This window comes from Biomphalaria glabrata, chromosome 2, assembly GCF_947242115.1.
Source record: "Biomphalaria glabrata chromosome 2, xgBioGlab47.1, whole genome shotgun sequence".
Taxonomy (NCBI): Eukaryota; Metazoa; Mollusca; class Gastropoda; family Planorbidae; genus Biomphalaria; species Biomphalaria glabrata.
Genome location: NC_074712.1, coordinates 64189365 through 64201094, shown reverse-complemented (window position 1 = coordinate 64201094; position 11730 = coordinate 64189365). Strand labels below are relative to the sequence as shown.

At 33.2% G+C, this 11730-nt stretch overlaps 1 protein-coding gene across 2 annotated transcripts; it reads right to left on the bottom strand.

Annotated features, from left to right (window-relative positions):
- Positions 1-678: 678 nt before the first annotated feature.
- Positions 679-10001, bottom strand: LOC106058144 (H/ACA ribonucleoprotein complex non-core subunit NAF1-like). Of its 2 annotated transcripts, none has more exons than XM_056021957.1 (11): positions 9824-10001; positions 7081-7900; positions 5339-5563; positions 4616-4673; positions 4203-4296; positions 3995-4077; positions 3725-3885; positions 3557-3608; positions 2885-2988; positions 2102-2139; positions 679-1734 (listed from the first exon to the last, which is right to left on the bottom strand). In XM_056021957.1, exons 2-11 carry the CDS (start codon positions 7839-7841, stop codon positions 776-778), a joined length of 2535 nt encoding a protein of 844 aa, XP_055877932.1. In that variant the 5' UTR covers positions 7842-7900; positions 9824-10001; the 3' UTR covers positions 679-775. The 2 variants fall into 2 exon arrangements, with proteins under 2 accessions (XP_055877932.1, XP_055877933.1); XM_056021958.1 differs by having other exon boundaries at positions 9933-9994.
- Positions 10002-11730: the final 1729 nt, after the last annotated feature.

The window sequence follows — 11730 nt, the reverse complement described above, 5'->3', positions numbered from 1 at the left end:
GACCCTGTCCGTTTTCCCTTGTTCACTGTATTGATGATGCCACCAAGCACTAGGCCTACTTTGAGGGGAAAAACTAACTCTGAGGAGCAGGGATTAGATCTACCAGTTTTATGCATGTGACACATTCTGTTATTATTATAGCTTTTATATAGCGCTACTTTCATGCTTATAGCATGCTCAGAGCGCTTTTGGTCCAATCTCATTTGTGGACCGTTTTCCCTTGTTCACTGTATTGATGATGCCACCAAGCACTGGGCTACTTTGAGGGGAAAAACTAACTCAGAGGAGCAGGTATTAGATCTACCAGTTTTATGCATGTGACACATTCCGTAACTAAGAGTGTGAATAAGCTAACACAAGGACCCTATGCAAAGTATGGTACACAACAGAGCTGTAGACTAATTGCATCTAATGATATTTTAACTCGATTTCTCATTGTTTAAAGCCAATTTTAACAACACTGATGGTCTCAAATGGGTCGACTTCTTATAACTTGCATTAATTAGTTATAGTAAAACTATTATTTACACACTTGACACATAGAAAAAAAAAAAAAGCCAATTTTAACAACACTGATGGTCTCAAATGGGTTGACTTCTTATAACTTGCATTAATTAGTTATAGTAAAACTATTATTTACACACTTGACACATAGACAAAAAAAACAACAAGAAAAAACATTTCTTTGATTATTTATTTCAATTATTTACAGTGAACACAATTTTTATCACAAAAAAAACATTAGCTTGGCATCTAGATCAGGTTATCTGATGCGTTACATTGAGTTATGTTTGGTGGTGTGTTGTGAAGAGATAAAAGGAGGGGGCTGGAAAGAATTGAATGGAGGAGTGTATGGGCTACTGGTCGCAGGAGTAAATTGTGATGGTGTAGACATTTGGCCCAAAAAAGGTCTCATGTTTTGAGATGATGGAGCAAACATTTGACTTGAAAAAACTCCAGTGTTGTTATGAGATGGCGGAGCTAAATTTAAAGGGCCCATATTATTAAAGGGTGGAGCCATATTAAAAGGTCCCGTGTTATTAGATGGTGAAACTGAACTAAAAGTGTTATGCGATGGTGGAGCTGAATTAAAAGGTCCTGAGCCGTTATGGGATGGAGCTGAATTAAAAGGTCCTGTGCTGCTTTGAGATGGCGGAGCCGAATTAAAAGGTCCTGTGTTATTATGAGGTGGTGGGGCCGAATTAAAAGGTCCTGTGTTATTATGAGATGGCGGAGCCGAATTAAAAGGTCCTGTGTTATTATGAGGTGGTGGAGCCGAATTAAAAGGTCCTGTGTTATGAGATGATGGAGTTGAAGTGTGACCTGTAAACAACCCTGGGTTATTAAATGATGGAGCAGATGCCTGACCCATAAAAGGCCCTGTGTTGCTATAAGATGGTAGTGTGGAATTCTGACACAGTAAAGGATTCGTATTAAAAGATGGCGGAGGGATGTTGAATGGTGGGAATGGCGGAGGCAAAGAAAAGTTGACGAAACTTGGTGCTGGCTCCTTGCTGCTAGTCGGTGGCCATTGCTGACTAACTGACGAAGAGTTGTGTCTAGACTGCCATTGCTGATGGCTCAACGAAGTGTTTTCTCTAGGAGGCCATTGTTTACTGTTTGAAGTATTCTCTCTAGATGTTTGCTTAGTAGCATGCTCATTAAAGCTTTGGCTTCTATTACTAAATGGATTTCTATTAAGGTCACCTTGCATGAGTTTTAAACCATTATTTTCTGAAACAGATAGAGTTAAGGGTTAATACTAACACAACATGCTTTTAAAACTATACATTTTATATAACTAAACTATATATATAACTATATATATAACTATATATATATATATATATATATATATATATATATATATATACACACATATATTTTTAAATTACTTTCATACATCTTTCATACTTTTATACAATCTCTTTTGTGGACCTGTGGGGGAGAGGTGGGTATCTAGAAAGTTTCCATGCTGCCTTTAAGGTGATCAGCTAATACAACTTAGCTTGACTTTGGATTCCAATATGAGACACCATGCTAGGCAGATAGTAGCTAAATTAAGAACAATAAGAATATGACCACTAAAACTAAATCTCACCTTGAGCCGAACTATTGTTGTCAGACTGAGCATTTCCCCTGTAAAAAAAAAAATATATCTTCATAATAGAAAAATATTTTAGTGTAAATTTCTGAATTCAGTAAAATTTGATTTGATCAACATAGAAATAAATAGTACAGGTACACATGATAATAATTAACTCTTTCTCACCGGAATTATTTTCAATGTTCTGACAGTATTATTTACTTAGCCCATTTGTCATGTACAACCATGTTATGGTTAAACTTTCAATAACCTTTTTGTTTGTTATAGGAAAATGTTATAATTAATTAATTAATTAGCTAGTTTATGTACTTGTAAAACAAATTTATGTTTATAGGACCAAAAGTGATTTTAATTTTAGATTATGATATTGAAAAGTCACCAAGTAGGGACAAGCCCCCAAGATATTATCATATCTTATAAAATACAGACGATACTTCAAAAAAGATGATTATGTCTAGAGACTAGATCTAGGAAATATTACAGACGATACTTCAAAAAAGATGATTATGTCTAGCGAGCGACTAGATCTAGGAAATAATTAATAATTTACATTTTAAAAAAATGTTATGGTATTTATCCATATTTACACAAAACTTTAAACACTTAAAATGGAAATACTGAGCTTATTATCCAATGAGCTAAGATTTAACCTAAAAAAAAACAACAACAGACACCTAAAAAGTCTAATAGTATAACATATAAAACAGAAATCTTATCATGCTGAAGTCATTGTACAGATCAAACTGAGAGGCATTTTAATTGGCTATTGTCAAGTACCTTCTTCTCTTCTGTCCTTTTAACACTGGATTGTCAGATTTCTTGGCCTGATTTCTTTGGCGTTTTGCCTTTTTTTCCTCCTCATCATCAGAAAATTCTAAATGCTGCACGCAAATAAAAAATTTTCATTATCTTATCATTATCTTAGAAACATTTTTTTAAAAATACAAGATGCTAGCTATCCACTATTTGGGGTCAAATTAAAGTTTTCTAAAAATCATCAATGAAAATGTTTAAAATCAAATAAAGTCATTAAAATTAAAGAAAAAATCAAATATTCGACTATTGATTCAGATTGATTACCTAAAATGCAATAAATTTAAAAGTGTAAAATGTTGGTTAGTAATAGAACAATTATATTGATATTTCTAAATTCTAAAATATCCTATGCTACATATCTCAGTAGAACTTGACAAATGTTATTCTAGTAAAAATGTTTTACAACTGAAACAATGTTGGATGTGTGGCTTTGAGGCTATGGCTTGGCCACCTAAGGGGCCTAAGTTCAAATCCTGACTCATGTTGGCCGAGCACCTAAAGGCTGCACAGAAACCATCTCCAAGATACCCCGCTTCCTACCCTGGTCCACAAAAGAGATTGCACCCTAGGCAACTGAGTATGAATGATAGGGCTAAATAAAAGCTATTAAACAAAAAAACAAAAAAAACTTACTGAAGGGGGTGGTTCATTGTCATGCTCCCATGATGCATCATTAAATTTGATTCTGATGAGAAAAAAAAAGAGAGCTAAGAATGATTGGGCACATTATAGAATGACTGGATATCACTATGTTATAAGACTTTGTAGTTTTTATACTGTGCATTAAACTGATGGACTTACTTCCTGAGTTCTGAAATGAAAACATATTTTGTTAAATTGCTTGCTTTAGGGGCAAAGTAGACTGAATGCCCTAGCTCAATGGTTTGATCTCTGATGTCTTCATTTCTGTTGAATCTAACTGAATAATAGGGCTGATGCACAGTGCCAAAGGTTTCAAAAATCTGAACAGATAAGAATTTAGTATCAATTAATTATCAACAATAAAGTATAATCTCAATTTAATATGAACCAATCTTAAGTATCAATGTAAACTGCCATTGCAAAACTTACTAATCCTAATGGCCGACGGCCTTCTAGAAACAGAACAGTATCATCAAATAGTGCAGGACTGTCTGGCAAAGCCTTAATCACAACTGGTTGGGAGAAAAATTTCAGTATTCTCATAACCAAATCAACAAAGATTTTGTGCAGTAGTTAAAACAAAAGCTAGACAATGTTAACCTACACCACATCTTAATGCCTATAGTCAGCAACTCACCCAAAACACCAACAATGCCAGAGACAGTGCCCAAGGGCTCTAACTCCACATTCTCATCTGGAGATATTGTCAAATACTCGAGGGGAGGCAACTCCTAAAACAAACATTTTAATTGATAGAAAACGCTATTCGTGGAACAGGGGAAAATATTCTCTTCAAAACTGTCTTAACTTACATCTTGTATGTATGCGTCTATCAATAAATTTCAAAACTCTAGCTATAGTGGTTATTTCCCGTTCCTCAAATAGTGGTGATTTGATACCCAAACCTCCCTCTTAGATAAAAAAAATAATTAATTTTTACTTATAAAATTATTTCTTCAATGCCGATTTTGTGCCTTTAAGATCCAATAAATCATTTACATACATTAAATAGCTGTAAATGCTGAAAACAAAAAACAAACTGTTGCTTACTTCAGGCAATACTTCTCCTTCTGTTCTTGAAACAAACTTTTTTGTCCCAAGATTTTCACTGAAACACAAACATTTTAAGTTCATGAACAAAGAACACAAATTGAATGGTCTAGATTGAATTACAAATAAAATATTTAGCCAAGAAATCAACTGTGTGAGAAAACCAATAGATATTAAATTAAATATTACGGCAAATACTGATTATATCACAAAATTGGGCAGCAAAGATTACAATTACTTAGAAAAATGTCCTCATTTAAGGTTAGCCAAAAGACCTTGGTTTTATCACTGCATGGTATGGCAATCTGAACACTAAAAATAAACTTCATAAAATCCTAAATACTGCTGGTAAGGTCATTGGCAAAAAAACAAACCCCATTTGGGCAGCTGTTTGAGAAAAACATTAATAAGAAAGCTATAAAGATTTTAGAAATACAAAAATCACCCTTTGGGTCAGGATTTTGTGATTTTATCATTACACAAAAGATATGAGACATAGAAAAGACTGACACAAAAACTCTTTTATTCCCCTGACAATGAAATCAATCAATACAATGCAACTATCTGATATACTAAACATTTCACATGTAAAATATGAGTAAGTCTGGTGTGAATGTATATTTTGGTTTTCCATAGTTATAATTTTTGTTTGGTGTAATGCACAAATTGTAAGACAAAGTTCCTTATGGATAATTAAGATTATTACTATTATTAAAAACATACCTTTGTTTTTTCGGAAAAGTGTCTTGAAATTCCTCATCGCCATCCTCCTCTACAGCCATAGTGACATTTGGTGAGCAGTCTGAGCTCTCAGTGTCACTGTCAGTGTCACTATAGACTACAATTGACTTTCCTCTGTACTGTAAACTTAACCTTTCATAGTCTAGATCTTCAACTTCCTGTTTGATTATTATAACACCATTCTCTTCTTTGCTATCCATGGCATCACTGGTAGGAAAAAAACAAAGTAGTTAAGTTCCCCTTTCAGACCTTGCGATCTATGGGGCAGATGATGTTAAGGTCATCCGTTTCTTTGGCCAATGGTTAATTAGCAGGGTGTCATGTGGCCAGCACAGCAACCAAATGCTTTTACTTTGCCCAACTTAAGTCAAATACCTATTATAGTCTCCACTGAGATTCAAACCCAGCTACTAAGGTTTGGAAGCCAAGCGCTTAACCACTCAGCCACCGCGACCCCAGAAAAACTACAACAAAGGCAAACACAAAATTAACTTTTAGGGAAAAAAAAAAGCTTTTACTAAATAGGTAAAGTACTTGGAAAGCAAGATGATCACACTTACTGTTTTACTTCTAAAGTAATTTTTCTATATTAAAAGTATATTTGAACTATTATAAACTTGTTCATACACAAAATGGATTCCTGTACTTTGAACTAATTAATCATTAATGTAAAGTCAGAATATTGTAGGAAACCATTTTTTTAGGGTTTAAACACATTTTTTCACAAATGACAAAATGGAGTGACCTTGCCTCCGATTCGGAAGACAATGGATGCGCCAAGTTAATCACTGGCTTTGGTTTCGTTCTGGTTGGAGACATGATCCCTCCAGGAGATGCACATTATGCTTCACAGGCAGTGTAAGTGAAAGCTATTTAATCTATGCTCTTGACAAATGTAAGTTTCCCAGTTTTCACTGCCATAAAGAAGTGTACTCAGAACAAAGGCTTTGTAGACTAGAATTCTGGTTGCCGTAGTCAATTTGATAATTTTCCCAGACACGCTTGGAGAGTTTTGCCATTGCTGCAGAAGCAGCTTCAAAGGTTGTCATGGCCAGGGTAATAAGGCTTCAGGAGACAACCTCGAGGAGCTAATATGATAGACATATGGGAAATCAATTTGGTCCATTTTTCAAAATATAAAACGACATATTTAGATAAGTTTTAAAATTTTATTGGCTAGTAACTTTCAGAAGAAGTTGAAAGAAATCACCAAAATTTACACAACAGTTCACATCAAACTATGGATTTGTAGCCAAGATTAAATTTTATTTTAATTGCCAATTTTCATTTAGCAACAGTACAAATCATTTTAATGATGCAAAGTTTTATATATATTTTTAAAAATCCAATAAAAAACCTGCAACATAAATTTAGTTGTTTACACATCTCAATATAATTTTTATCCAGTAGCTCAGCAACAAACCATAGGTTGAATGTAATAATACTAATAAACAAAAATTGAGTCATCCTGTATGTATCAGAACATGTACACACAAAAAAACAACAACACATTCCAATGTAGGTACCATTTTTAAAAGTAATAGTGTCTTTATACTGGATTCAGCCTATAAATTAAATACCTTTTAATTCTAACAGTTTTTCTTTCTTTGGTCATGGGAGTAGGCGCAATGACCCATTCACCTCGTATGTTATGTCACTGTACCATATTTTAAAGCATTCTATTATATAGTTTATAAATTGAACTCTTGATGATTGATACATACCATGCAGTTATTGAGTCTAAACCTAAATTTGAAGCGACTGAATTTTGGTGAAGTTCTTTCTTTTCTTCACTGGATAGGTCAGGTTGGGTTACTTGGTCCTCAAGAATTAATGATGGTTGATTAATATCAGCATCTGCATTGAGATTCTCAACTTCACCTTTTCCTAAAATTTTGTTTATATTGATAGCTGTCTCACTACTGTTTATACCAGTATTTTGAACACTATCAGTGAACTCTGTATTTTGTACCCCATGGAGTATCTCAATATTTTGGACACTATTACATGTCTCAGTATTGTGTTCACTGTTGATGACTGTCTCAATATTGTATTCACTGTTAATGACTGTCTCAGTATTGTGTTCACTGTTGATGACTGTCTCAATATTGTATTCACTGTTAATGACTGTCTTAATATTGTGTTCACTGTTGATGACTGTCTCAATATTTTGTGAACTGTTACATGTCTCAATATTTTGTTCACTGTTGATGACTGTCTCAATATTTTGTTCACTGTCGATGACTGTCTCAACATTGCTGACAGTCTCAATATTTTGTAAACTGTTATATGTCTCAATATTTTGTGAACTGTTACATGTCTCAATATTTTGTGAACTGCTAATGACTGTCTCAATATTTTGTATTTTTCCTTCTAAATGCACATTATTTTTTTCACTATGGACAGTATCATCAACTGTAAGCTCCAATCTTTTATGCTCATTGAATTGAGGTACTTTTGTCTCAGCTATTTCTTCCATTCTCATACTAACATAGAATTTTTTAAACTTCGACCCAGTTCAACTGTAGCACTTTATGGGAAACACTGAAACAAAAAAAAACAAAACAATTTATTTATTCATATTTTAGACATTAAGGAAAAATTAGATGATACTTTGAAAGTGATATTAGTCCTGTAGACTATAATCTATTTTTACAATAAAAAAAATACATGTATCCTGAAAGGATATAAGTAGAAAATAATTTACAGAAGAACAAAATAAAAAAATATTAACAAAAGCATTGAATGTTAGTCTCAAGATACTTGATAATTCTGGAATCTAGAATCAGTGTCTCTCAAACTTTGTCCTGGAGGTGGTGGCGTGATGTCGCAACAGAAGTGGTTGTAAAAAATGTGTCACAGGTGCATCAAGTGGTGTCCCACTAAACTTGAAATTTTTAACTTCTATCAATTGTAAACAAAGTAAAAGCAAAATGCGCCTTTGTGTCTATTACTGAAAACATCAATAATTAATTTGCACAGTGAAGTTTTTCTTTAAAACTGTAAAAATTTATTGGTGTCCCAGATGAAGCACCTCTAACCTGCTTAACAGAAAGTACTACATTTTTTTAATGCAAAGTTATTAATATAATGGGAAAAACTTATGGTATCTCTGATACTGCTTAGTACACAAGTAGTGTCATTTTCCTTGGGAAAAAGCTTATTTTATAGTAATTAACAACAGACATTAATAGACATGGTGTCCCACATTTTTCCACTGAGGCTGACTAAGGGACTGAAACACCACAGTAGAAAAAAAAATTTAAATCAAACCTACAAAAACTTTCACAAAATCACAATTTTATGCAGCTAGGGAAAGAGAATCTTATCTTATCCAATACAGACGTTACTTCAAAAAAGAAGATGATTACGTGAGAGAGAACTCAGAAAGGTGTGAAGAAGAAGAATGGATGCATCATTATGATTATCAAAACTCTAGATATCTAAATCTTTATAATACAGATGTTACTTCAAAAAAGAAGATTATCAATACGAGTCTTGCATGTTAACCAATGACTTAAATTATGTCAAGTCATTGGTTTTCCTGGCTGGCTCAGGCAACCCACTCCATGCTCTAATACTAATAGCACTAGTAGGGAAGAACAAGACGGAGCATTTGTACAAATTTGTCATAGCATGTACCTATGATCTAGAATATCTAGATCTAATTATTATTCATATAATTTATAATCATATAGACTCTATGATTCATGATGTATCATTGTATATTTATGAATGTATGATTCATGACTCATGATGTATGCCGGTATTGAGTTTTTTTTATGTATGCAATGTGAATGTAAATATATGGTGTATCTGTATAGACATAGTGTATGGTTACAGCTACAGTCACTTACAGTGTAACGTAGTGTTACTCACTGAATGATTATGATTATCATGATTATGATATTACATTCATACTGTCTATTCTTTACTGTAAAACCGTAAATAAAAGTTGAGTTACTAACTCTAACACTCTAACTAGTCTAACTGTTATTGTAATGCAGCAAATGCTACTACAGTTTACTACTAGATGACTAGATTCTAGATCATGTAAATTAATCTAATACTAGTAATAGATCTATCATCTACTCATCTAAATTCTAATCTATACTCAGTCTATTATAGACTATAGTCTATACTGACTATACTGAATTAATACTCAGTCACAGTGATGAGATGACAGAGACAGTGACTATACTTAGACTATAGACTATGTCTATATATATATATAGTCTAAAGAGAGACTAGCTAGGGCAGTCTCTCTAGTCTTAACTGAACTGTTACTCTATAATAAATACTCTAGGCCTTATTTACTAAGTTAGTAGATCTACTAGTAATAGCTAAGTTAGGACTAGCCTAGGGCTAGGGCAGTAGAGTAGGGCAGGGCCGATTTCTAAACCAAATTCATGAAATTTGAAATGAATTTCACCCCCTGATTCTATTTCTTGATCTAGAGACTAATACCTTATTTATTAAAGTACAAAATCTAGATCTATAATACTAGATTATATTCAGATCTATATCCGTCTTTATTTGAATTCCAGACATGTATTTGTATATATTGTATATTTACGCTGGTAACCGTAATGTACTCAATGCTGTACAAATACAAGATTTTAAAGCATGCTGCTTGTTATTAAAGAGAAATTCTGACTATTCATTTTGAAGTAAAGAAGCAGTTAAAAATAAATAATTAGTCGATATCGCACTTTTATTTATAAATCTAAATAGTTTAAACTGTTTAAAAAATCAAATATTTCTTTTTCTTAGAAAAAAAATATAAATACAGAAATATTTAAAAATAATTTTATTTTACCGATTTATAGATAACGTTGTTTCGGTAATAGTTTAGGTTGTGGTATTTAAACTAATACCGTTGTTTCTCATATTCGTAAACGTGACAAATAAAAAAAAAAAAGCCAACATGTTTCAGTTGCTAATACTAATAATACCCAGTTTTATTTCAAGTTAATAATGCCCATAATATGTTTCTATTTTATTTCCTATTATAATATTTTCAGAGACTATAGTAAATTTTAAAAATACCATAATAATGCGTACTCCAATCATTCAAATTGTCAAAATATATCGATATAGGTGTCATGCAAAGAGAGTAGTAGGCTACATTTGAAGCACACCGTAGGTCAGCTTGGCAAGGGGGACTATCTGAAACTTCCTAGATAGGGCCAGATTTGACCATATATGACTTGGAGTCTTATCTTATATAATAGGCCTACAGAAGTTACTTCAAAAAAAAAAAGATGATGATTATATAAGAAAAGAAGATAAGATTACGTCCTACGCGTCATGCATCTATAGCCAGGCATGTTAACCAATGACTTAAATTATGTCAAGTCATCGGTTTTTCTGGATAGCTGGCTCAGGCAACCCATTCCATGCTCTATATAGCACTATTAAGAAGCATTTGTACAAATTAGTCCTAGCATATGGAACGAGGAATGTGCCGACTCTCTCGTCATGCCGATGTGGATACGGATAGCAATTGACAAGTTGCAGCTAACGTAGAAAAGCGCTTTTTCGATGAAAGTTCTTATAGACATCTCAAAGGGGACTAGATCTATGTTTAGCTTCCTTATTGACCCAATCGTCTCCAATAACAATTTCCATCCGGGCGCCACGTTAGGACGAGAAGCATTACACAGTCCTCGATCTTAAATCTTTGAAGACAAGCAAATTATAATTAAAGTCATAGTCTCATTCTCATTATACTTTCTTTTATGGCCTCCTTCAGTCGTCAGGCGACTATATTTAGATCATTTCATGGAAATGAGATGAATGCCTGGGCACTAGCTGTGGTCAAATGATGTCGCCCACTTATCCCCTCCTTTCCACGCAAGTCTTATATATATCAAATTGCGAAATGAAGGCATTCCATAGAATAAGCCGGGCGTTTTTAGGCAAAGTACGAAATGATTCTCCATTTCCTTCTTTGCCAAGGCATTCTATAGAATAAACGAATTGCACTGAACCTTATAATGTTTAACGCGATAAATTAACTAGTATCTCCCACGATCAACACAACAAAACGTGTATTTGCCTTGATTGCATATATTAGACCTATATTTTTTCTTTCATTTTTCTTGCAACACAACACGAAGCATATTTTGTATCAACTTTTTATCGAGTATAATTGTGTACAAAAAAAGCTTGCACGCGAAGACTAAATTATTAATAGATTACTGGCGAATATAAATATTATTCCTAGAAATGTTTATTATTGATAAATTACTTTCTTCTATTCTATAGAATTCCCAGGCAAAGTAGGAAATGGAGAAATCATTTCTCACTTATTATTTGCCTGGACGTTTCGGGTATTCTGTACAACGCTTAAGTGTATAAAATGCCGGTAA

Coding starts and splice junctions, on each gene's coding strand:
- LOC106058144 (XM_056021957.1), bottom strand. CDS start 7,841: ATGAGAATGGAAGAAATAGCTGAGACAAAAGTACCTCAATTCAATGAG. Junction 4,297..4,615: donor AAGGAGAAGTATTGCCTGAA/GTAAGCAACAGT, acceptor TGTTTGTTTTAG/GAGTTGCCTCCCCTCGAGTA. Junction 3,609..3,724: donor TTCATTTCAGAACTCAGGAA/GTAAGTCCATCA, acceptor TTTTCTCATCAG/AATCAAATTTAATGATGCAT.